Source organism: Oncorhynchus masou, chromosome 29 (genome assembly GCF_036934945.1).
Source record: "Oncorhynchus masou masou isolate Uvic2021 chromosome 29, UVic_Omas_1.1, whole genome shotgun sequence".
NCBI lineage: Eukaryota > Metazoa > Chordata > Actinopteri > Salmoniformes > Salmonidae > Oncorhynchus > Oncorhynchus masou.
The window spans coordinates 60413475-60439990 of NC_088240.1; the positions used below are offsets into that span (position 1 = coordinate 60413475).

The 26516-nt window shown below is 42.4% G+C and overlaps 1 protein-coding gene across 1 annotated transcript; it reads left to right on the forward strand.

Annotated features, from left to right (window-relative positions):
* The first annotated feature begins 3885 nt into the window (after window positions 1–3885).
* LOC135520141 (DNA repair protein XRCC1-like) lies at window positions 3886–25366 on the forward strand. The gene is made up of 17 exons (XM_064945486.1): window positions 3886–4256; window positions 5094–5186; window positions 7754–7861; window positions 7990–8148; window positions 10978–11055; window positions 11545–11668; window positions 11860–11966; window positions 12700–12868; window positions 13037–13292; window positions 13854–13970; window positions 19230–19305; window positions 19467–19572; window positions 21104–21143; window positions 22778–22914; window positions 23199–23289; window positions 23501–23576; window positions 24301–25366. Exons 1-17 carry the CDS (start codon window positions 4206–4208, stop codon window positions 24406–24408), a joined length of 1896 nt encoding a protein of 631 aa, XP_064801558.1. The 5' UTR covers window positions 3886–4205; the 3' UTR covers window positions 24409–25366.
* The last annotated feature ends 1150 nt before the right edge of the window (window positions 25367–26516 follow it).

The window sequence follows — 26516 nt, forward strand, 5'->3', positions numbered from 1 at the left end:
AGAGAAGAGGGGGAGAGAGTCAAGGGGGCACGGTGGACAGAGGAACAAGAGACAGACAAAGCCCTGCCTACAATGACAATAACACTGAAACAGCTATCTACTTGGAGATCATCTGAGTTCATCTCTCAGTGTGGTATGTCATGGATAGCTCTGGTCCAGATCATTAGCACTAATGGCTTGGATCAGCGTTATGTCATGGAGCGGAAGAGAGCTCTTACAGTGTATAACAAGACAAGCATGTACATACTGCTTGACTGATAATGGCACAATGATATGGTATCCACTTGATATAATTTTGCATGATTATACATACAGTACCAAGTAGTTATGTGGCACATTTAGATTATCCTTCTCTCCTTTTTAATGATATATATATAACTTTTGTGTGCATAATTGTAGACTTAATATCCCTAGCTACTTCATCAGTGCATATACTTGAAGATAATGGTCCACACACATTATTCACCTATTTCATGCAGTACATTTAGCATCATTACACATATAATGTCTGTATAATGATATTCTAGATAGGATGAACAGGATTGTATGATGTAATGATGATAAAGGTGTTGGACACACCTCTCTCTTATAAAACAATCACTTTTGTATATGTTTTATATAAATGTGCATCTCTTCACCTCCCAGCCTGACCCTGTACTCAAGAGGATTGATGGTTACTAAAGCAAAAAAGCAATTTGTCACTACACTAACAAGCTGTTTCATATGCTGCCATATGTATGTTCTGGTTCTATATTCATGTGACAAAATAAAGCTTTTTTTCTGTGCTTTTAATGTTGATAAGAAATTATACCCTCTCTATTTTATTATGTTGTTCTACCACCAACATGAAATACAATCCAGTAAGTGGTAGAGTATACCCCCATACTGGTTGCAACATACAGTATCATACATCATCCCTTGAGAGCTTTTGTTCCGAACCCACTATGGTGTTTCAGGTGCCAAGTTTATGGTCATGTTGCAACAGTATGTAGGAGGGAGATTCCGAGGTATGAAAAGTGTGCAGAAAGGCATGGCACAAAGGAGTGTGTCGTTTCAGTGGGAAAAGTGGAGTGTGTCAATCGTGGGGGTGGGCATGTTGCAAGGGATCAGAAATGTTGTGTGTGGGTGAGACAGGTGGAAGTTTCCAGGGTGCAAGCAGTGCAGAAAGTGTCATATGCTGAGGCAGTGAAGAAAGTAGAGGATGGTGGGCAAAGGTTGAGAGAGCCTGAGAGGATCCCTGTGAGTAGTAAGCCAGTACAGAGTGACCCTCACAGTTTGTGCTTTAGTAAGGTTGTCTTCTTTGCCTTTATTGCTATGGTCATTAATTCTACTGCACAGATGGAAAGGAAATCCCAGAAGATTGAATTGGTAGTAGCAGCAGCAGAGAAGTTTTTGGGAGTCAGAGATTTTATCGCAGAAGAAAAACAGGGGGGTTTGAGAGAAGAGGTTCCAGTCTCCCAGACCGACATCCTAGTGTAGGATCTGTTGGGGCCAAAGTAGTGGGAAGGGGTGTTGGGGATAGTGGTACATATTGTATATTTGTATATTGTATTGTATATTGTATATATGTACCACTAAAATTCTAGACCAACTTTACTCCACACACAGAGACGTGTACAAAGCTCTCCCCCACCCTCCATTTGACAAATATGACCATAATGCTATCCTCCTGATTCATGCTACAAGTAAAAATGAAAGCAGGAAGCACCAGTGACTCGGTCAATAAAAAACTGGTCAGATGAAGCAGATGCTAAATGACAGGACTGTTTTGATAGCACAGACTGGAATATGTTCCGGGATTCTTCCGATGGGATTGGGGAATACCCCACGTCAGTCACTGGCTTTAAAAATAAGTGCATCGATGACGTCATCCCCATAGTGACCGTACGTACATACCCCAACCAGAAGCCATAGATTACAGGCAACATTCGCACTGAGCTAAAAGGTTTGAGCTGTCGCTTTCAAGGAGCGGGACTCTAACCCGGAAGCTTATAAGAAATCCTGTTATGCCCTCTGACAAACCGTCAAACAGGCAAAGCATCAATATAGGACTAAGATCGAATCGTCCTACGTGTACTCCAAGCATACGCTGACCAACTGGTAAGTGTCTTTACTGACATTTTCAACCTCTCCCTGTCTGTAATACCAACATGTTTCAAGCAGATCACCATAGTCCCTGTGCCCAAGAACACTAAGGTAACCTGCCTATATGACTACCAACCCGTAGCACTCACGTCTGTAAACATGAAATGCTTTGAAAGGTTGGTCATGTCTTACATCAACACCATTATCCCAGAAACCCTAGACCCACACCATGATGATCATCATCCACAGAAGATGCAATCTCTATTGCACTCCACACTGCCCTTTCACACCTGGACAAAAGGAACACCTATGTGAGAAAGCGATTCATTGACTACAGCTCAGCATTCAACACCATAATGCCCTCAAAGCTCAACACTAAGCTAAGGACCCTGGGACTGAACATCTCCCTCTGCAACTGGACCCCGGACCTCCTGACGGGCCACCCCCAGGTGGTAAAGGTTGGTAGCAACACATTAGCCATGCTGATCCTCAACAAGGGGGCCTTTCAGGGGTGCGTGCTCAGTCCCCTCCTGTACTCCCTGTTCACTCATGACTGCACGACCAGGCACGTTTCCAACACCATCATTAAGTTTGCTAATGACATGACAGTAGTAGGCCTGATCACCGGCAATGATGAGACAGCCTATAGGGAGGAGGTCAGAGACCTGACCGTGTGGTGCTAGGACAACAACCTCTCCTTCCACGTGATCAAGACAAAGGAGAAGATTGTGGACTACAGGAAAGGAGGACCAAGCATGACCCCATTCTCATCGACTAGGCGGCAGTGGAGCAGGTTGAGAGCTTCAAGTTCCTTGGTGTCCACATCACCAACAAAGTAACATGGTCCAAGCACACCATGACAGTTGTGAAGAGGGCACAACAAAACCTATTCCCCTTCAGGAGACTGAAAATATTTGTCATGGGTTCTCAGATCCTCAAAAGGTTTTACAACTGCACCATCGAGAGCATCCTGACAGGTTTCATCACGGCCTGGTGTGGCAACTGCTCGGCCTCTGACCACAAGGCACTACAGAGGGTAGTGCGTTTGGCCCAGTACATCACCAGGGTCAAGCTTGCTGCCATCTAGGACTTCTTTACCAGGCGGTGTCAGAGCAAGGCTTTAAAAATTGTAAAAGACTCCAGCCACCCTAGTCATAGACTGTTCTCTCGGCAAGCCGTACCGGAGTGCCAGATCTAGGTCCAAGAGGCCCCTAAATAGCTTCTACCCCCAAGCCATTCGACTTCTGAACGGCTAATCAAATGGCTACCCAGATCATTTGCATTGCACCCCCCTCTCTTCTACGCTGCTGCTACTCTGTTATTATCTATGCATAGTCACTTTGATAACTCTACCTACATGTACATATTTCCTCAGTGCCCCCGCACATTGACTCTGTACCGGTACCCCCTGTATATAGCCGTGCTATTGTTATTTACTGATGCTCTTTAACCATTTGTTTTTATAATATCTTACTTTTTTTGATGTATTTTCTTAAAACTGCATTGTTGGTTAAGGGCTTGTAAGTAAGCATTTCACTGAAAGGTCTACACCTGTTCTATTCGGCGCATGTGACAAATACAATTTGATTTGAGATGGTTGTTCATTTTCCTTTTTTCCCTATTTCCCTTTTTTGTGAACAATATGTATATCTATTTTCGAACTGTGAACTGCAGCAACACGCAACAAAGCGTCTCGTCGATCGGAAAACCACACGAAGAACAAAAAGTAGAAGAAGACGAAAGCGTCAACTGATTTGATTGGCTAAATAAAATATCAACCGGAAGTTATTTACGAGGTTGTGAATTGAGAGGGGTTTGGTGAAATTCAGTGGTCACGGTTCAATCTCCAAATACATTCCGGCTGTTTCTGTCCGCCTTCACATGATAATAAAATTCACAGGGAAGTAAAATACAATGTATTAAATACAGAGATGTTAAACAGTGTACTTCTATGGAGCATTAGAGGCGTTTTGTTTGCTATAAACTAGCCATGAACGTGTTCCATTGTTTGCTAACCAGGCAATTGCTAACTAGCTGAAAGCGTAGAGCTTTCCATTAGCTGAAAAAAAAAACAAATAAAGCGGCATTACTTTTTTGACAAGTCAAGTGACTAGCGCAAAATGCCGGAGATAAAACTCATGCACATCGTGTCTTGCAGCACTGAAGACAATGTAAGTTTTCCAACTACTATCTAGACTAATTAACTAGTACAGTATTCGTTAACCCGCTTGCTACCTTCCTAACGTGTTAGCAAGCTAGGTTTGCTTGCTGTCTGATTGAGGCATAATGTCGACTGTCTAGCCCTTTATATGTGCAGTCTGCACATTGTTTTTTTTCAGACCACCAGAACATAATCATTGTAACAGTACTGTACAGTGTTTGCAAACACCATTCGAAGTAGCTAGCTAGCTACACTTCCCAGTCATTTTTTTGTCAAAAATGTATCTTCTTGATTTTTTTTTATTTTTTTTTATTTATTTCACCTTTATTTAACCAGGTGGGCTAGTTGAGAACAAGTTCTCATTTACAACTGCGACCTGGCCAAGATAAAGCATAGCAGTGTGAACAGACAACACAGAGTTACACATGGAGTAAACAATTAACAAGTCAATAACACAGTAGGAAAAAAAGGGAGTCTACATACAATGTGTGCAAAAGGCATGAGGAGGTAGGCGAATAATTACAATATTGCAGATTAACACTGGATTGATAAATGATCATGTAGAGATATTGGTGTGCAAAAGAGCAGAAAAGTAAATAAATAAAAACTGGGGATGAGGTAGGTGAGAATGGGTGGGCTATTTACCAATAGATTATGTACAGCTGCAGCGATCGGTTAGCTGCTCAGATAGCTGATGTTTGAAGTTGGTGAGGGAGATAAAGGTCTCCAACTTCAGCGATTTTTGCAATTCGTTCCAGTCACAAACAGTAACTCCTATTTCCAGTGGTAACAACACCAGATGGCAATTGCAGTTCATGGGGTCCTAACTATTCTTGTTTCCTTGCAGACTCACAAGGCTGACAACCTGCTGAGCTCAGACACACATAGAAAATGGAAAGCAGCAAAGCCAGGGGAGAAACAAACATCAGTCATTATACAGGTAATAGGCTACTTCTGCACTCTGTTTTCATGGGATTGTCTAACAATTGACTGACTCCAATTCACACAGCAAATTTGTGTGTGTGTATATATCTTAGTGTTGATTCTTGTGGGGTTAACACCAGATGGATTTAAATTGACGCAACCTGCAGTGAATAAATGAAGTGTTATTTGAATCACAGTGGAATCAACACCTCGTATCGTTCTTCGACGGAGTTAATTTCCGTTAATTCTATCGGTGAAAAATACTTGGGAGTGGCCCATTTATATTCCCAGCATGCTTTGTTACATGTTGATTTTTGGAATAGTTTGTTTTAATATATACTGTATGTTTCTGCATACACATTAATTACTTGATCTAAGACAAATAACATACATTTTCCTAAATGATTCCAATCTGTAAGTGGTTGGACTTATTACACCCGTACTGAGATGGTGGTTCCAGTTTAGATGTTTGAGGTAGTCTTGTTTGACGAGTTCTTCACCATAGCAGTCGTTCTGAATGCAGATTGTAGATAATCAATTGTTGAATATCTTCCCTATTAGGGGTGTAAAAGTTCATATTTTTAAACAAAATTGGCATCTTCAACCTTAAGGAAACACTCCCTAACTGAATAACTACCACTAACAGGTCCCGATCGTCGTCATCATAAAGGGAAAATAACAGTTTAATAAATACATCATTGTTGCGTCGGGTAACGTTAGTAGGAGGGAAAAAAGCAGAGCAGCAGCTCAAATGTGAGTGACAAGGGGAGCAGGAAGGGGAGAGAGATTGCGACCAAGTCAACGTGCGCTGGTCGACTTTTTATTGCTTGTTATTTATCATCTCATCTGATTACATCAGGGCTCTTCAACCCCATTTGGAGAGCTACCCTCCTGTAGGTTCTTGCTCCAACCCCAGTTTTAACGAACCTGATTCGGCTTATCAACTAGATAATTATTATCATCAGGTGCTCTAGATTATAGTTGGAGCGAAAGCCTACAGGACAGTAGCTCTCCAAGAACAGGTTTGGAGAGCCCTGGATTACATAGTGCCTGTATTGACTGCTAAGCTAATTGAAACTACGTCATTTTAACTATACAGTTTCTCCTCTTCTTAATCTTACAGTAACAACTCCATTCAGATTATTAAGGAGCAGTTTACCTGTTGGCTCTTGGTGTTGTAGTCTGTCCTTCTCATTTAGCTTCTTGTTCTGTCATTTTAATTCCATCTTCCATTGATTAGGCTCGATATCTACTAAAAAAATACAAAAATAATTTAACCTTTATTTAACTAGGCAAATCAGTTAAGAACACATTTTTATTTACAATGACTGCCTACACTGGCCAAACCCGGACCATGCTGGGCCAATTGTGTGCCGCCCTATGGGACTCCCAATCACGTCCTGTTGTGATACAGCGTGGATTCGAACCAGGGTGTCTGTAGCGACGCATCAAGCACTGAGATGCACTGCCTTAGACCGCTGCGCCTCTCGGGAGCCCAGTGGCTAATAACTTGCCACATGGAGGTTCTAGCTCTGACTTTAGCCTAGTGCCGGTTTGATGACTTGTGATTGGACGACAAAAACGAGCTACACGTGCCACGTGAAATGGAAGAGCAGCAGCAGCGATACAATTTTCTTTCCGTGTGAAGCGCCATGTAGACCATCTGCATTGTGAATTCACGTGGAATTGGATGCATTTTTCTTATTGTTTTAATGGAAACCGTTAAATGTCTGTTGAATGACAAGAAAACATTTCCAATTGTCACATCCCTACTCCCTAAAGCTTGATTCCAACAGGAATGACAAATTACTTCACACCCCTGCATATATAGCCCACGAGCCATGTTTTTCAGACCACAATGTTGGGGGGGAAACTAGGCCATAACTAAAGGCCTTATGGAATCTATAATGTATGGTCATAAAGGGTTTATAAAAAAGATACGGAATGGAGCTAAGCACACACAACATTCTAGAGAAAAACTGGTTCATTCTGCTTTCCACCAGACACAGGGAGATTCATTCACTTTTCAGCAGGTTAATAACCTAAAACACAAGGCCAAATCTACACTGGAGTTGCTTACCAAGAAGACTGTGAATGTTCCTGAGTGGCTGAGTTACAGCTACTTGCAAATCTATGGCAAGACCTGAAAAATAGTTGTCTAGCAATGATCAACAACCAATTTGACAGAGCTTGAATACTTTTTTTGCACATTCCAGGTGTGGAAAGCTCACCCAGAAAGACTCACAGCTATAATCGCTGCCAAAGGTTCTTCTACAAAGTATTGTGTCAGGGGTGTGAATACTTATAAATGAGATATTTCTGTATTTAATTTTCAATACATTTGCAAACATTTCTAAAAACATGTTTTCACTTTGTCATTATGGGGTATTGTGTGTAGATGGATGTGGGGAAAAAATCTATGTAATCCATTTTGAAATCAGGCAGTAACACAATAAAATGTGGAATAAGTCGAGGGGTATGAACTTTTCTTAAGGCACTGTATCTATTGTGACATTGCATTGCCCTGTTTGTTTTTTCCTAGTTTGTACTAAATAACCCATGCTCTTTCCCCCATCGTTTCAGTTTGAGAAAGAAGAGCAGGTGTACAGCATAGACATAGGAAATGAAGGGTCTGCTTTTATTGAGGTGCTGGTGGGACACTCAACCTCTGTCAAAGACCAGGACTATGAGGTATGCCACCCCCTTACTGTATATTGCAGTACCTGTTTACCTCGTTGATATCTACCACACTGAATGCACTACCATTAGGTATAGTGTGCTGCTTAATTCCTAAGAGAACCTCTCACTGTCTCTCCCAGGTTCTGCTGGTCACGTCGTCCTTCATGTCCCCCACGGAGAGCCGTAACGGCACCAACACCAACCGTGTGCGCTTCTTTGGCCCTACCCAGCTGGTGAAGGCTCAGGCCCAGGAGAAGTGGGACCGCGTGAAGATTGTGTGTAGCCAGCCGTACAACAAGGTGAGCTGCACACCACTAAGAGAGAGTGGACTTAGTGGACAGAGAGCTTTGGGTGTGTATATGATGCCACCTAAGTCATTGTAAACCAGGGTCATATTCATTAGGCAGCAAAAGGACTGAAACAGGGTGGGACTAACTACACTTGTCCAATAAAAAACGTCCATTTTCGTTTTCCATTGCGAAACATTTTGCTACGTTGTGCCCTAGTCAATACAACCCTGGCGATGCGGTATTAGTCAAGTTATTTGAAAAATGGCATCTCTTACATTCAGTGTCTCAGCTAGGGTTTTGACGGTCTTGGAATTTGAGGTTACAGTAATTGGCCAGGCCAATGTACATGGTCGAGGACAGAATGAGGGGGGTGGTCTGCTTCTCAATAACACCTATTTAAAACACGCTGTTAAACTTTGTTATTATCATGGCATATCATTAGTATTATTAGGTTATTACTTATTAGTGGAGTCAAAATAAAGCTGTATGTCTGCCTTGTCCTTTTCTGTTGGTTTTTCCTGCATATAAAAACATTCTATTCAGATCCTATTTCGACACACAAAATCATTGCAACGAATTCCGATGGGGTTTCTACCACTTTCCCCCGAAATAGTCACATAACGTCACAATCCGTGCTGCTGTCATTCGATGGCATTGGCATATGACCTTCAAAGAGAGTCCACTAATGAGAGAAATGGTGTACCCTAAACTTCTGAAAATAGGCCTTTTACAAGATTAAATCATGACAGGAGCGTTTGATTTTTATTAAGGAGATGGAGTCCAGACAGGCTACTTTAGGAAACTTTCTGAATGGACATATAAGCCTATAGAGCCCCCACAGTGGAGGTGTCCATAATACCCATAAAACCTAGTGGTCAAATAGGGAAATTGTTCCAATTGTTTTTCCACCATTCATTTTTCCCATAGTTTTTTTTAGAAACACTTAAAATAAGGACTGTGTTTCTTGTAGGCTTTACCCTGGGGTGACGTTTTGTTAACCATGTAAATCTCTCTTGGACAATGTGACTTTTAGCAATATATTCACCTCTATTTACTCTCTAATTTAAAAGTAGACATCATGCAAAACTACAAATCCCTGCAAGCTCCTGTATGTCATCTCTAGCTGACACCTTTGCTAACAGTTGTGTCATTTTAAAACTTGCACAAGACAGTTCACAGAATTGACAACTTTTTAAGAAATGTAGCCAATTTATTCATTGCTACATTTAGCTAACATTAGATAGTTAATCCAGAGATTCTTACCTTTGCCTCAATTCATCAGTCTCGTCCAGGTCATCATGGCATTTGTAGTTCTTTATGATAGCCACATTAGCAGCTAATTAGCATTTCATTTTGGGGGGGTAAATACCGGCAAATATATTGATTAGTCACCTTGTCCTAAAGAGCTTTACACGTTTCTCAGAACATTAAGCCAAGGTAAGTCTACACAAAACACTTATTTGAAGTGTTTCTAAAATTAATGGTGGAAAAACTATAGCTTTTATGGGTATTTTGACTCATTCTGTGGTACTCTATTAAGAGACTCAACTAAAACACACACACACATACTGCACCCGTCAGTCAATCAAAACCACCAGCGTATGTCAGACACAAGCAAATATTTCTCCTTTCCTTAAAACGTATTTAAAAACCTAGGCCTACCTTAAGCCTTTTGATAGTAGGCTATAATGAAGTAAAGTATGACAGGGACAGCTATGATATAGTATGAAGATTAAATTGACACTCCTTAAAATAGAAACAAATACACACAACAGCCTATTTATCTGCGACTCTGATTATCGAGGGGGATACTGTTAAAAACATTTTTAAAATATTGCGAGCAACTATTATAATTTGAGTGGATGTAAAAAACAAAAATACAAATAAAAACTGACTTTGTTGACTTCCTACTGTGTGAGGTGAAGGACATTTTTGTTTACTGAGAAGCCCACCTGGGCACTTTCCTACATTTGACATTTACAAGAAGCAGGACAAGTACACTATATATACAAAAGTATGTGGACACACTTTCAAATTAGTGGAATCAGCTATTTCAGCCACACCTGTTGCTGACAGGTGTATAAAATTGAGCACACAGCCATGCAATCTCCATAGACAAACATTGGCAGAAGGGCCTTACTGAAGACCTCAGTGACTTTCAACGTGGCACCGTCATAGGATGCCACCTTTCCAACAAGTGTGTTTGTCAAATTTCATTTCATTGTCCATTCGACACAACATTAGCGTATTATAGGCCTCAGAGCCAGAACAACCTTGTCGACACCTGTTGCATAATTAATGAATAGTCAGACACATCCAACCTTTTTTTAAATAACAATGTATTTATTTACTAGCAAGCAATGAAAACATCCATTTTATGAAAGAAAGTCCACACATCAGCGATTTTTTTTTTGCCATAGCCTATAGCACTCTCCACACCCGTGCATCAGAGATTAGCTGCTCAAACATCAAAGGAAAGTTGGAAAGAGGAGATGGAGAACATTTTGCAGACACTGTTAGCAAAACATTTGCTTATAATCATTAGTAAAAATTCCCGCGATTCGGTAAAGTTTATCTCCATGAAAATGAAGTTAATAAAACATTTTAAAATCCTAAAATAAATGTTGTCCTATTTTTAAATTGTTTTAACGGTTATTTTAATGACAGTCTTCATCAATAACCGTCAGTTTTAATGACAGTCTTCATCCATAACCGTCAGCCTCACGGTTATTCAGTTACTGTCACAGCCCTAGTCTCAGCACAGTTCCTATTGTTCACCCTTATGAAAATGATTTAGATTGGAATGACATGACGACAAATGGCATTTTCCACCCTCAGAGCATAGCATACGGAGTGGCCTTCGTGAAGTTCCATTCGCCATCAGAAGAAAGTGATCTACCAACCACAACAACACCGGTAAGAGAAGCTCAGCCGTCATCTTTAACCTTCTACATAACCCACTCTCCACTGAGACTGACTCAATAGACTCATTCAGTATAAAACTATATCATAAGACCAAAATGCTTGCAGAGTTTAACTCAAGTTAAATTGCATGTTTTCTGACCATTAAAGTGATCTTACATATAAGTCCATATGCAACCATCTGTTGCACATATCCTGTAATATGCTCCAACGGGCACTGTTTTATTTTGTTTTATTAGTTGGTGCTTGTCTTCCCCAATCATTTTGGATTGGCATATAGCTGGATCCACACAACAGATGGGCTAGGCTGTGGACTCATCTAGAGAGTAGATAACATTTTTGCAAAACTTCCTTTGATTTGAGTGAACTAACTTGAATTCATACCATCAAAAATTATGTTTATGTACAATGTCCTGTGCTTTCCTAACATGACTGACTTGATCAGACTCTCTCCCAACACTAACGTCTCTTGCCCCATGACAGAAGTTGACCAAGCTTGGCCAGTTTCGGGTGAAGGATGAGGCCCCCTCGCCTTGCCCTAGTCTTCAGCCAGGCAGCCTCTTCTTCAACAGAGAGAGCACCTCCAAAGCCAGCCCAGCGCTCAAGGGTACTACAACTGTATTCAAGCTAAAGGCCTAGTTACAGCTGATTTCACATTGCAGGTTTATTAGTGCGCATTGATGTGGCGTGATTGAGTGCGTGAGCGAAAAGCACCATAAGGTCTGCTGGTGGGGTGAGAAATGTGAAACAATATTTCCCAACTTCTCTCACAATCTCATCACCTCTTCTCCCCCACAGTTTCGCCACAGACTGAGAAGCTCAGCTATGCAGCTGCCGCCCTGCAGTCTGGGTCTGGGTCTGGCCACTCCTCAGCCCCACCGTCCTCCAGTTCTCCCCCACCACAGGTAAGGACCAAGGCTTGGTGGGTCCCCCAAATGGCACCGTAATCCCTATATAGTGCACTAGTTTTGATCAGTGCCCATAGTGATGCATCATTGACTTCTCTAAGACCAGAACTGATGGTGAATCATTCATTAAGTCCTTCCAGGCTAGTGTGAACTGACGTGAAACTCCAGGCTATGATACTAGTTATGTCCCAAATGGCACCACTTATATTCCTATATAGTGCACTAGTTTTGACAAGCGCCTTATGGGCCTTGGTCAAAGGTAGTGCACAATATAGGGAATAGGGTGCCATTTGAGAGGCAGACCATATTGATTTCTTTAAAAAGAGGTACAAGGTGATTGTTCGGTAGACTGCACCCTCATAGCTAATGTAGTATAGATTTAATGTAAACATTGTAAATCATCGATAATGAAAAGAGATGACACAGTATGGAGGTATATGTTTTTCTTGTGGCACATTTTTTTTCAGCGGCTCAGAGAGAGATCATTCTTTCAAGCAAGAGGCGATGTTACTCACTTATAAATGCATTTGCATAAGTGTAAACATAATTAGGACCTGCATTTGTTTGCTTGTTTGTTTTTCTCTGCTCATTTTTGTTGATTATCCCACTTCTAGAAATGATAAGCAGTTTCCGCAGTTTTTGAAAAGCAGCTTTGCTCTTTGAGTACACATTTCTGTCATGGTTTTACCATAAGGACAAATTGCTTAATCCATCCTCTCCTATTTCCTAGGCACCAGTGAAGAGAAAGTTTGAGTTCAGTAAAGAGCGCCGGTCTGCCCTCGCTCCGCCCCCCTCAAAGAAACCCAGCCCTATCGGCTCCCCTGAACTGGGCACTACCACCCCGAAACCCAAGGTGAAAACCAGCACAGCCAGTACTCCCAGCCCCAGCACTGACAAAGGTAAAGGCACCCTGCAAGTCAGTCAGCCAGCCACTCACTGACTCACTCTACACCTTTTTCACCTATGCTTGTGTGAATAAAGTAAGTTTAATAAATCGATGCAAATACCCTGATAGAATATATAACTATTTTCCACTCTCCTCACCTCTGTCATACTTTTCACCCCAGCCTCCCCTGCCCAGAATACCCCAGACATCAAGAAGAAGGAGAGCCTGCCCAAACCAGAAGCCAAGTCCAGACCCAAACCCTCCAAAGCCCAGTCCAGCTCCTCTGAGGCCCCTGTTCCCCTCAACAAGATCATGGAGGGGGTGGTGTTTGTGCTGAGCGGCTTCCAGAACCCCTTCCGGGGGGACCTGAGGGACAAAGCCCTGGCCATGGGGGCCAAGTACCACTCTGACTGGACCCCTGATGCTACACACCTCATGTGAGTGGAAGAGATGGAGGGTGCTGGAACTGGAAGGTTGGAGTTTGGGAAGTACTCCTTAGTTGGGTTCTCATTGTAATCTGTATACATATTGGTCAATTAAAGATGCATGAAAATGGTAATAGAGTGAGGTTAGAACATATTGGAAACAGGTCAACAAGAATTTTGTGGAATACAACCAACAATGGGGCTAGTATTATAGTGGTAGTAATATTTTTAAGAGTAATATTATCAAGTATAGTCTCCATATCATATACATCCAAGATTAGTGTAACTACAGGAGTATAACAATAACAGCATGGAAAGCAAAGCAGACCATGTGACCAACATTGGCCTTATCACGCTCTCCCATAGTAGCTGTGGGCTGTCCCTGGCTTCCGTCCAGTGCCTGCATCCCATGGGGCAACCTATTTATTGCATTACACAGGGAATAGGGTGCCATATTTGGATGTAGCCACGGTCCCTTTGGACTGTGGTCGAAAGTAGTGTACGATATAGGGAATAGAGTGCCATCTGGGATGCTGCTGTGCTAACCAAGGGTTTATCATCTGCTTCATCCAGCTGTGCCTTCTCCAACACCCCCAAGTACAGCCAGGTGAAGTCAGCAGGGGGCGTCATCGTCCGGAAGGAGTGGGTGCTGGACTGTCACAAGAGGAAGCAGAAGATCTCCTTCAAACAGTAAGGGGAGGGAGGGGGAGACTGAGGGAGGCAGAACAAGAGGGAGGGAGGCAGAGAGAGGGGAGGATTGTCAACTCAGCAAAAAAAGAAACGTCCTCATTGTCAAATGTTAAGTTCGCTGGAAAAAAACGTATAAATATTTGTATGAACATAACAAGATTCAACAACTGAGACATAAACTGAACAAGTTTCACAGACATGTGACTAACAGAAATGTAATATTGTGTCTCTGAACAAAGTGGGGGTCAAAATCAAAAGTAACAGTCAGTAGAAAGGCCTCTTTAGTGTCCTAAGTTTTCATAACTGACCTTAATTGCCTACTGTCTGTAAGCTGTTAGTATCTTAATGACCGTTCCACAGGTGCATGTTCATTAATTGTTTATGGTTCGTTGAACAAGCATGGGAAACGGTGTTTAAACCCTTTACAATGATCTGTGATGTTATTTGGATTTTTATGAATTATATTTGAAAGACAGGGTCCTGAAAAGGGGATGTTTTCTTTTTTTGCTGTGTTTATAAAAACTGAAAGAGAAGATAGACTGTGGTGTTGATAAGTCTGCTTCAAATAAATGAGTTCTTTGACCCATTCTCTATCAGAAAGCAGCCATTATAACGGTCTTTGAATTCAGCGAATTAAGTGAAGTTGGCAGTTAATGGTGTTTATAAAAACACCTATTGCCAAGGCTTTACCTGTACCTATGCAGCTCACTGAAGAGTGTTACCTTGAAGAGTTGAAGCCTGCTGTGATGGAATTAGTCTAACTTCCACTAATGATTCTTGTCACTACAAGCCGGCTCAGTCTAAACTATGTGTATTGATTCTCGAGTTAGTCAAAGCAAGGCCTCAGATAATATGAAAAGGGCATTTGAGGGTTTCTTACCGCACCGCTCTTCAAAGTGAAACTGCCTTTCACATAAGGTCTTCACTTCTGGTCTGTCGCCTGAGGTGAAATCACTGCTTCCACGGGTAGTTACCAGACCTGGTTTCAAATACTATAAAGTATTTCAGTAAGACCTCATTTCAAATACATTTCAAAAAAGTATTTTGACGAACATTTTTTTAAATACAAGTTGAATTTTGGAATGTATTTGGAAATACGTTTGAAATGTATTGACATGCATTTATAACTACTTATATTTAAAGTAGTTGTTTTGGACTGTATATTTCAAATTACTCAAATACACAGAAAAGTGTATTTTCAAATACAACAAAATATAAGCGCAACTGCAACAATTTTAAAGATTTTACTGAGTTACAGTTCATATATGGAAATCAGTCAATTTAAATAAATTAGGCCCTAATCTATGGATTTCACCACTGACAGGGGTGCAGCCATGGGTGTGCCTGGGAGGACATAGGCTCACACACTTGGGAGCCAGGCCTAGCCAATCAGAATGAGTTTTTCCTAAAAAGGGTTCATTGCAGATATAAATACTCCTCAGCACCCCCCTCAGACGATCTCGCAGGTGAAGAAGCCAGATGCAAACGTCCTGCGCTAGCGTGGTTGTGACAACTGCACATTTTAGTGGCCTTTTATTGTCCCCAGCACAAGGTGCACCTGTGCAATGATCATGCTGTTTAATCAGCTTCTTAATATACCACACCTGCCAGCTGGATGGATTACCTTGGCAACTGAGAAAGGCTCACTAACAGGGATGTAAACAAATTTGTGCACAAAATTTGAGAGGGAAAAGCTTTTTGTGGGTCTGAACATTTTTGGGGATCTTTTATTTCAGCTCATGAAACATGGGACCAACACTTCACATGTTGCGTTTATATTTTTGTTCAGTGTAAATATGCATGTATTTGAACCCAGGTCTGGTACTTTCTAGGCTAGGTCAGGTCCCAGTGAATGCTGCCTGCTTCAGTCACCTCCACCATATTTTTCTACACTGTTCCCTACTCCTGTACAATGCGCTAATTTTCTTTAGTCTGACAGTATTGACATCATGTCTCTGTAATTGACCCTCATAAACAAATGAATATCGGCTCATCTAATTCGAAAGAAGTTTGCCGAATTGATCAAGTACTGTTGTAAGAGGGTGTTGCGGAAATAAGTCCAATTAACACTGTTGAGCTATTAACACGCTAATTGTGTGTATTCTTCTCTGCGTTAGCATCAGAATTCTACATTGGGACGCGCACACACACTACCACCATTATTTGGCTATGTTTACTGACCACCTCTGCTGGAGACTGCTTGCCATCTCCCTCTACCACTCTCCTTTTTGTATAGAGAATCCCTCATGCCTTCCACTCGTCTGTCCTCATTCCTCATCCATCCAAGCCATCCTGTCTCCATTGTGCAGCTCTTGTTTGGAGTGCGGAGCTCTAATGATTTATTTCTTATTTAAAAGCTGCATCTGCTATGGATAATTAAAGGGTCCACTTCCTTTGAAGAAGACTAGTGCTCGCACACACACACACACACACACGCACAGACAGACAGAGATGTAGACACATGCATACTTAAACACAGAGACAGTCTTTACACGCTCATACACAAACACACAGCCCAACTCAAACCAGAAAAACACTGTTATGCATCTAAATGTTCTGTGCCTTTTGTCCTTACGAGAACACTTCAAAATGAAAGGGGGGAACAGAAAAGAGGAGAGGGGCACACGCTAGCACACTTCCCTCAAGTGGCATCAAGATAAACCGGCAACAAAATGGAATGAATGGGGAATAAATAAGTAAACTATGCGTTAGTGTAGGTTATTGAAGGGTCCATCCGTCGGTAACATCTCAAGTGCCTCGGAAACCTTTTTAGATTCCCTTTTAGCAATCACAGACCGCGGCTATGTCCCAAATTTCACTCTATCCCCTAAATAAAAAAATTTCTTTACCATTATTACCTTAGATAACTAGTGTTGTGCATATAACCATTTTCTTCCGGTAAAGCCCTTGACCTTTTAATAATTGGAATTTTCATATGAAAGGAAAAATGTAACTGGTAATATACAACTTTATTCTTCCCCTCAGATTGTGCATAATTTCCCGCAGGAGGCCTTTTGGTAGGCCATCACTTTAAATGAGAAGTTAAATCAAGTTTAAATAAAAAAGCATTACAAAAAAATGATTGGAGCAATTATGATCGTATTGACCATGAATGGATCCCAGTGCTGTCGTCACGGTTATGTCACCAGTAGAGGTGAATTTGAATACAATAGCCATTTGAATACAGTGGCTAGCTAATCAACATCACAATGTTAGTCCACTATATTTTTGCTACTTTGGCTCGTCATTTACCTGAATCAACAATCAGATATATTGATCAATCTGATTTTATTGTAGAAGTAATTCATCCAAAAGATACATTAACATATTAAATGTGCTCATGGTCATACAGTAAATGTTTTGATCGGCTTTGATTCTTTTTTTGGCCCTGACATCGAGACTAATTCTTTTCCCACACAATTCAGATGAAATACTTAGCCTTCTGGAGACCTCTGAGTGCAGAGGTAAACAAATCACTCTTGCGCACTGCTCTCCATAGAGGGAGGATACGTTTTCCTTTAGGACCTACCCTCTGGTAAAGCTTTGAGAATTCTATTCCTTAACTCAATTCAATACATTTCCTTAGGTAATTCGCCACACTGCATATGAAGTGAAGTGTCCTAAGAGGATTGAGAAGCTCAGAGTCTCAGACCCCGTCTCTGTAAGCTAAGCATGTAGCCAGTCGTGTGTGTGTGTGTGTGTGTGTGCACATGCTACACAACATTAGGAAACCCTCTACTCTTTCATTTTCCAATCTAAACAGTGCTGTAGGATATGAGGAATCAAAGCACAGAATATAGCAATAACCGTGTGAGTAGTGATGACCCTTGATAGCCGTCTTAGCGGTCGTCTTGGTGACTTGAGGGGCTGGAGAGTGTGTGTTTGTGTAAAAGGTAATGCATCTTTGATTGAGAATGATGTGTGTGTGTGTGAGAGGGTTAGCAACGCCGCTGTCGAGGCTGAGGCTCCATTTCATCTGGGTGCCACAGCCACATGCTGTTCCCGCCGCCCCTCCCTCTCTCCTCATCCAGACTTATTGTTTTATTCCGTAATGTATTCGCTTCAAGGACGGCCTAATCTAATGCGATTTAAGCCACTTACATTTTTCATAGGGCACATTAGCGGTTTAGTCATGCCTGAGTGGACCAGGTTAAGGGCTTTCCCTTAAGGGCATTGCCACCGCGCTGACACCACACTGCCACGCTTGCTCGTCATAGTACCCTCTCAGTCCCTTTCTGTGGGGTGGCTCAGAGGGGACTGGCACCCCTTGATAGGTGTTGTAAAACCTATTTATTGGTGTGAATGGCTTGGTTCCACTTCAAAAAGGGCATTTGTCTTGTCAGCACATGACTTTGATACTGCAGTAGACAGTATGTCATGTTCTATTGGTGGTACGGAGGTAGAGGTTGAGAATAGATATAGGCCCAGTAAATAACGTGATGTCAAATCCATATACTTTGTTTAGTTTGACTGCCTTATGAATTCCTCACGGAACTTAGCTCTTCAGATTCCAGGTAGTGCATAAATGTGTTTCCACCCTGTCTGCGTAGTAGCACTTTAACATTTTCAAAACAACATGTACAATTCCATTTACAATAGTGTATAAAATATATATTTACTTTGGAGCTGGAAAGATAAACCGACCACAGCGATCACTTATCCCAGGCATTTTGCGGATATCGTTCATTACAGTAAGTAGCCTATGCTAAGGAAATGTGAAATCTGAAATGAAATGCGTTTTGTTAATATGGGTGATTGTTAATGGGACACGCGATGCACATTGTTAAACTTATCATTTATCGGTATTGCATCAGTTAATTTATTTTGTCCATATCACCCAGTTCAATTTACATACTGCAAATACATAATTGTCGGGGACAGAACCACCTCCATGTGTCAAACAAATCCACTTAACAGGAAGAGGGAATTATGTGGATGCATTGACTGTGCTGTCCATTGTGCTGTTTTCTGGTACTCTTTGTGTGTGACCTGTGTCTGGCTAACCTTTTGTGTCTGTCTGGAACATGAAGTACTGTTCTTGCACCCTTCAAATGTTGTTCTTCCAACATTTGAACCTTTGCGTAAAATTCCAGCCAGTGTGATCGTTCCTTTGCTGCCCATCTAATGGGAATCTTCTTGTTTACCCAATCAGATGTTTTCACCACTTATTGTTTTGCTTCTTTTCTCCTCACCCCTTTTTTGTATTTCTCTATTTTAAACGATCTTTCTCTTCTTCCCGCATTTCTCTCTTTCTGCCAGGTACCTGATGGACGGAGCGGAGTCCAGCTCGGAGGGGAGCGACGATGAGGAGAGTGAGGAGGAAAAAGAGAGGAGGGTATGGGATTCTTAAACCATTCCATGACCTAGCAGTATGCCGTGACGTGATTGCCTAAGAACAAAAACACAATTCTGCTTCAAATAATTGTAATGGTTCTGATTTACATGATTGTATTTGTCCTATTCCCACCCCCATTCTGCCCTCTCCCTCGTTGGCAGACTCCACAAAAGAGGAGAGAAGAAGAACGGCAACCCACTCCCAGAAAGACCCCCATCAAGAAAGAGGAGGATCTGTATGGTGGTTCCACAGACGCAGATGAACCAGGTTTCCATTATACACACCACCATTAGAGCTGGGATGACAAACCTCAAATGACCGTGATTTTGCTGCACAACGTTCCTGCAGATTGTTCTAAAACTATTTGGTCAACAGAAATAGCCTATGCATTATCTTGATTCCCGTTATAAAACTATCTGCCTGTCCCTGTTTTGCGGTCGGCTGCTGACTCTCACTCCCTCTTCCCACTGTGCGCATGGTGGAGGGAGAAATGCATTCTGAGAAGCACAAGCATATGACCTGTTGCTCAAAACGCTAATGCAGGAAAAATACAGTTCAAAGGAGCTACTGTTCTATACTGAACAAAAATATTAACACAACATGCAACAATTTCATTGATTTTACTGAGTTAGTTCATATGAGGAAATCAGTCAATTTTAAATGAATTCATTAGGCCCTAGTCTGTGGATTTCACCATGCCTTTAAAAAAATATTTATCCTAAACATTGAGGCTGTAGTCAAACCAATCAGGATCACTTCAGATTTTCAGTGCAGCACTGCATTTTAAACAAACTGAACAGATAATCATGTCTGCCACTTAAATTAGTCTCACCACTTATTTATAAACTTGAGTAAATCATTGCTGCCAGTTTTCTCATGAGCTAATGGTGCTCTCGTGAGCTAATGATAGCAGCTGAATCACTTGTATCAGAATGGAAGGACCCTGACACGGCGTTGGAAAGGGAGGAGAAAGGAACATATACTCTCTGGCCGTACTCGTTTCCAGAGACTTGTTTCGTTACCTTTTCTTGCCAGCGCCGTTATTGCCGTAAATGTTGTTCTTCGACCGTGTAGTGAATGGAATCGCTCAATCGGCCTTAATACATTTTGCTCAAGTGGCTAGCCGAGGAAGAAAGAAAGACCACTAAGACTGAAGAGGATGGGAATGAAAGACGGTGAAATGGATGGAGGAAGACAAGTTGGGGTCTGACTGCTTTAATGACTTGCACGGAGGGACGGACGAATTGACAACACCGCCGTAAAAAGGACATGAAGAGAGGGATGCGTGTGGAGAGGACAAGGGGAGCGAAAGAACGGAAAGAAGCACTTGTGTAGAGCAATCGCTGCCGAGAGACTTGTGCATGATTCTAATTGCTATGTTAATGCAAGGCCACGAGTAAGTGGTCCGGGCGCATTAGTGAGACGAGAAAGTCTTTACTAACCCATCACGTACCTCAAAACATGAGAGGGAAGAAGAATGAATTGCGACTGGGTGTATCTCAATAGTCTAGAAGTAGCTTATTTTCCTTGTCTCCATCTGCACTGATTGGAAAATACATATTAAGAATATTAAGGAAACCAAGCCTTTAACTAGGGCCTAAATACAAGGCTTTTTTATTTTGGAAGAGCAAAGCTTAGAGGTATGGGTAAAGCACTTACAAACGTTTCTACAGCATAGTATAGACTAATATGACCCGATGTAGGTTAGTTAGGTAAGATGTAGGTTGCTAAGATGGTATTCTTCTGATGTAGGTTATGTTCTTCTGATGTAATAATGTTATTCTCCTGTATCCCACAGAAGATGAGTCTGGCATGGACACGGAGGATGAGCTGAAGAGGTAACTAACACCATCAAATGAACATGAGTGGGATATTATTCATATTTGACTGTAGCGGGTGTCGAAGCCATTCCTATTGCGTTTCCTCTGGGTTGACAGTGCCTCTGCCCTAGCCTGGTCTCAGATCTCTGTGCTATCAGAGTTGCCCAGTGACCGTAGGAGTTGCCCAGTGACCGTAGGAGTTGCCCAGTGACCGTAGGAGTTGCCCAGTGACCGTAGGAGTTGCCCAGTGACCGTAGGAGTTGCCCAGTGACCGTAGGAGTTGCCCAGTGACCGTAGGAGTTGCCCAGTGACCGTAGGAGTTGCCCAGTGACCGTAGGAGTTGCCCAGTGACCGTAGGAGTTGCCCAGGGACCGTAGGAGTTGCCCAGGGACCGTAGGAGTTGCCCAGGGACCGTAGGAGTTGCCCAGGGACCGTAGGAGTTGCCCAGTGACCGTAGGAGTTGCCCAGGGACCGTAGGAGTTGCCCAGGGACCGTAGGAGTTGCCCAGTGACCGTAGGAGTTGCCCAGGGACCGTAGGAGTTGCCCAGGGACCGTAGGAGTTGCCCAGGGACCGTAGGAGTTGCCCAGTGACCGTAGGAGTTGCCCAGTGACCGTAGGAGTTGCCCAGGGACCGTAGGAGTTGCCCAGGGACCGTAGGAGTTGCCCAGTGACCGTAGGAGTTGCCCAGGGACCGTAGGAGTTGCCCAGGGACCGTAGGAGTTGCCCAGGGACCGTAGGAGTTGCCCAGGGACCGTAGGAGTTGCCCAGGGACCGTAGGAGTTGCCCAGGGACCGTAGGAGTTGCCCAGGGACCGTAGGAGTTGCCCAGTGACCGTAGGAGTTGCCCAGTGACATTCAGGAGTTGGCCAGACAGCACAAAGGTCTGGGACCAAGATAACTTGATCCTCATGTTGGCGGGAGTAGGTAGGATGGAGAGAGATTTTTTATTTATTTTAGACCCTTTTTCTCCCCAATTTCGTGGTATCCAATTGTTAGTAATTACTGTCTTGTCTCATCGATGCAACACCCGTACAGACTCGGGAGGGGCGAGGGTCGAGAGCCATGCGTCCTCCGAAACACGACCCAACCAAGCCGCACTGCTTCTTAACACAGCGCGCATCCAACCCGGAAGCCAGCCGCACCAATGTGTCGGAGGAAACACCGTACACCTAGTGACCTGGTCAGCGTGCACTGTGCACGGCCCGCCACAGGAGTCTCTAGTGCGTGATGAGACAAGGATATCCCTGCCAGCCAAACCCTCCCGAACCCGGACGACGCTGGGCCAATTGTGCGCCGCCCCATGGGCTCAAACCCAGAGTCTTTGGTGGCACAGCTAGGACTCCCACCCGGGAGGCCCAGATTGTTCTCATTTTGATTCATCATTTGATTCATTAGTTATTTTTGTTGTAGAGCATCAGTACAAGTCTAAAACTCTGCCATACTGAAACATTCCCCTCGAGCTCTTTCAGTAATCTGAAGAGAGCCTGGCTGTTTGTTTTGTATGTGGGCAGAAATGTCTGGTTCTGTCTGTATTTGTTGTGCGGCATCAATGAAAAGGTGTGGTGTCTCTTCATTCAAGGACACCAGCAGAGCATCAGTGAGTAGTTTCACAACCCCCCTTTCATAAACAACTTTTCTCTCTCTCGTCGGCAGGGTGGAGAGTGAGAGTCGGCAGAAGAAAGGAGAGAAGGAGAGAAAAGGGGTGGAGGAGGAGGACCCTTTTGGAGGGTCGACTGACGAGAACACTGACGCTGAGGCCGAGGAGGACGAGCCCATCCCTGAGCTACCAGGTCTGTCTCTGTTTGTCTGTCTGACCTTGTTTGCCTCTCTCTGTACAGTCTGTGCTGGCTGGCTGTATGTGTCAGTTTGTTGTTGCTCATTGTTCATGTTATTCTAAATCAAAAAAGTACTTTTCTGTCAGCCACACTGGTTTTTCACAACGCTCACAAACGTCAAATTGCAGACAGTTTCTTCTCTTTTTTCCCATCAGTGATGAACAATGAAGATTACTGTAATGCTATGCAGGGAGTCTTGCTCTCATGCTGATCTTTCATTTTCTTACTACCCTTTTTAGATTTCCTAACTGGAAAGCGATTTTTCCTTTACGGCAAGTTCCCCAACAATGACAGACGCCTACTCCTGCGTTACATCATCGCCTTCAACGGGTAGGGAGAAGAAAGACTCCAGAATGAGAGTAGGGCAGATTTTCCTGTAACAGTAGTACTTTACTAGTACATTTAGAGGTAATACAAGTGATCAGTGGATGAGGGCTTGTGTGTCATTGTACCTTTTCTGAGACAGGTAGCTTTGGCACTCTTTTCAACCTCTTCCCCTCCCCATATCTCTCTCTTTCTTTGTCCCCCCCCCTCTCTTCAGGGCGGTGGAGGACTACATGAGTGAGAAGGTCCAGTTTGTTGTCACCAGCGAGGGATGGCACGACTCCTTTGAAGACGTGAGTGTGACCTCCCTTTTGTTTCCTCGAAAGACCTCTTGATGTTACGCATACACACAGACGCACACAAATATAAGAGTGATACACGAGAAGGCAAGCGCACACTCACACCACAAACATGATTGTGTAACACACACACACACTTATAAAGGCGTTTTTTTTTGTTTTTTTTTAAGTGTAATGACTCCAGGGAGTTAGAATGCTCGTGATCAATACATAGTCTGCTCCCAAAAAGAGACAGAAATGCATCATGATATTTTCCTCATTGAAAGTCTCGAATGAAATAACTTTGACACTCTAGCTACCACATGACTATCTTAAGTGAAATAATTAGTCAATTTTTCCTGGATAAGGTTTATTTATATTTTTTTTAAAGATCAGATTCTAGGACATGGAAAATATTTTGATGCGATGTTTACCTACACCGGGGGCCATATTTTGTACATCACTAATGTTTGATCTGATATTGGACGTGTGTGGTTAGTTGCCTTTTGATGTAGGTCTGTTACACGGACATCTGTATTCCACGCAAGCTCATTTGCAATGGAAAGTGCCTCTGCCAAGTCACTAGCTATTGAAATATCTATGTTGTTGAACTATTTGCTGTCCCCTTTTAAATATTGGCTGGCGAACCCTCATGCCCTCAAAGGGTTCAGTCTCTACCCCTTTATAATTAAACAGTTTCCCACCTCCTGATATATTTTCCCCTCTCTCTCTCCCACAGGCACTGATGGAGAATGGTAATTTAAGCTTTGTCAAACCCACATGGATTTTTGCCATCAACGATCGACAGAAGACGCTGCCATATCAGCCCTACACTGTTGTCCCTTGAGACTTGCATTTGCCAATGTGCTCACACACACACACAAACACACACACACACAACAGTATTGTACCTGTCCAAAGGGTAGGAGAGGTGGACATTGAAGCCATAGACATTAGCTCTTCTCAGATCCCTAGGTAAATGAAACTAAGCAACGTGCCATTTTGGTACAAATGCCTTAACTTTACTTGAGGCCATCCAGAGAGATGGATGAAATGGTTTCCCTACCAGAGATGGCATATCTTCAAAGACTTATCAGTGCCAGTGCACAAAAATAACTCTCCTATCTGTCTCGCTTTCAGGGCTTTTTAAAACAACATATCTCTGCTTCACCTCCACTACCTCAGGGTCCATGTCGAAACTCCAGTTATCATGTCCTGAAAAGCCACTGGCTTTGATAGAGGGGAGTGTATGAGTGTTAGGGGCAACATGAAGACACCTAGGTGTAGCCGGAATGGCACCCTATTCTCTATAAAGAGCCCTATTGTCAAAAGTAGTGCACTACATAGGGAATAGGGTGCCGTTTACAGGCGTAAAGGTGTTTGTTAGTTATTTAAGGTCACTGACAATCGAGGCCAATGACCACGAAATATGAATAGAAAAGAAGGCCTTTGTCCTTGTTGCTATGTAGGAATATGAAATAGGCTTCAAGGATTGGTTGGTATTCCTCTCATCTTTCTATTTTATTTTTCGCTTTGGGCAAATGCATGGGATTGTAGTGTAATTTGTAGCATGTAGAATTACGTGTACTTTTTGTTTTATTCATGTTGTCTGCTTTTTGACTTGTAAACAGAAACTATTGTGTGAGGATCCAATAAGTCCTGTTATTGCTTGTTGTTTTTAAAAGTATGTGATATGTGTTCATCATCCTTATTTTTCCTGTCTGGATTCGACTTGTTTATTACAGCATCTTAGCTTTGCTTTCAGATTCTTCCCGCCAAAATAAACATTTGATTAATTAAAATAATGGATTTTTTAATGAATTGTACACCCTCTAATTTGAATGGACCCCATCCTTCTTTCCTCTATTCATGCTGTTTCCATCCCTCCATTCTCTATCATCTCACACCTCTCCCCCCCTCTAATTAAGTTCTACCCATGTTTCCCTCCCCTGGGCGTCTGGGTCCTCTGCTCTCCAGTCAAGGGCATTAGGGTAATGGAAGAAGAGCGAGGGAGGAGAGGAGAGAAATGAAGATAAAATGTTTGAATTATCTGCCATGATTATTTTGAAGGGAAATCATTTTCAGACTTCATTTTTTGTTGTTGTTGTTGAAATGTCTGGTGTGAGATGAATGCATACAGTTTTAAACATTCATTACCTGACCTGACACAACATACTCAACATTGTTAAAGTTGAAATGCCTTTTTTTTACAAGCCTTTTAGGAGTTTATACTTAATTCCATTTGAAGCACCAGATAGATTCATAGACGTTTCAAAGCTTTTCTTCATTGTATGGTCTCATATTCCTCATATTTGGCATGTCCTTGAAATCGAGAGACCGGTAGATCTGAGAGTTTATCATGTGCAAAGTAAGGCCCTTTTCACTTCATAGTGTTGTCTATACTGTTTTTCTTTAGTCTGATAGGCTATTTCTTAGTCAAATATCGACATTTTATAGCTATATGGCTACATTCTGATGTACATTGAGTATCATACCAGTCAAGTGGGGCGGCAGGGTAGCCTAGTGGTTAGAGCTTTGGACTAGTAACCGGAAGGTTGACAAGGTACAAATCTGTCGTTCTGCCCCTGAACAGGCAGTTAACCCACTGTTCCTAGGCTGTCATTGAAAATAATCATTTGTTCTTAACTGACTGCCTAGTTAAAAAAGGTTTAAAAAAGTATTCCTGTTAGTGAGTTGTGCGTGTCACACACAATCTTTTTTTTATCAAGCTCTACTGTACTTCCTCAAGTTGTCAATTTGTAGGCTGTACCATTGTCTGGACCACCTGAGATATCTTATTCAGTCTCTAAGCTTGCTTTCTCATTGGCTATGTCCCGATTCTCCACTTTTTTCCAGAAGTGTACACATGCACATTCCCTGTCACAGATTATAACGCATAGGAATGGTGGAAGCGTTGGCTGGAAGGAGTTTACCCCATTGTGAAGTCCATGCGAG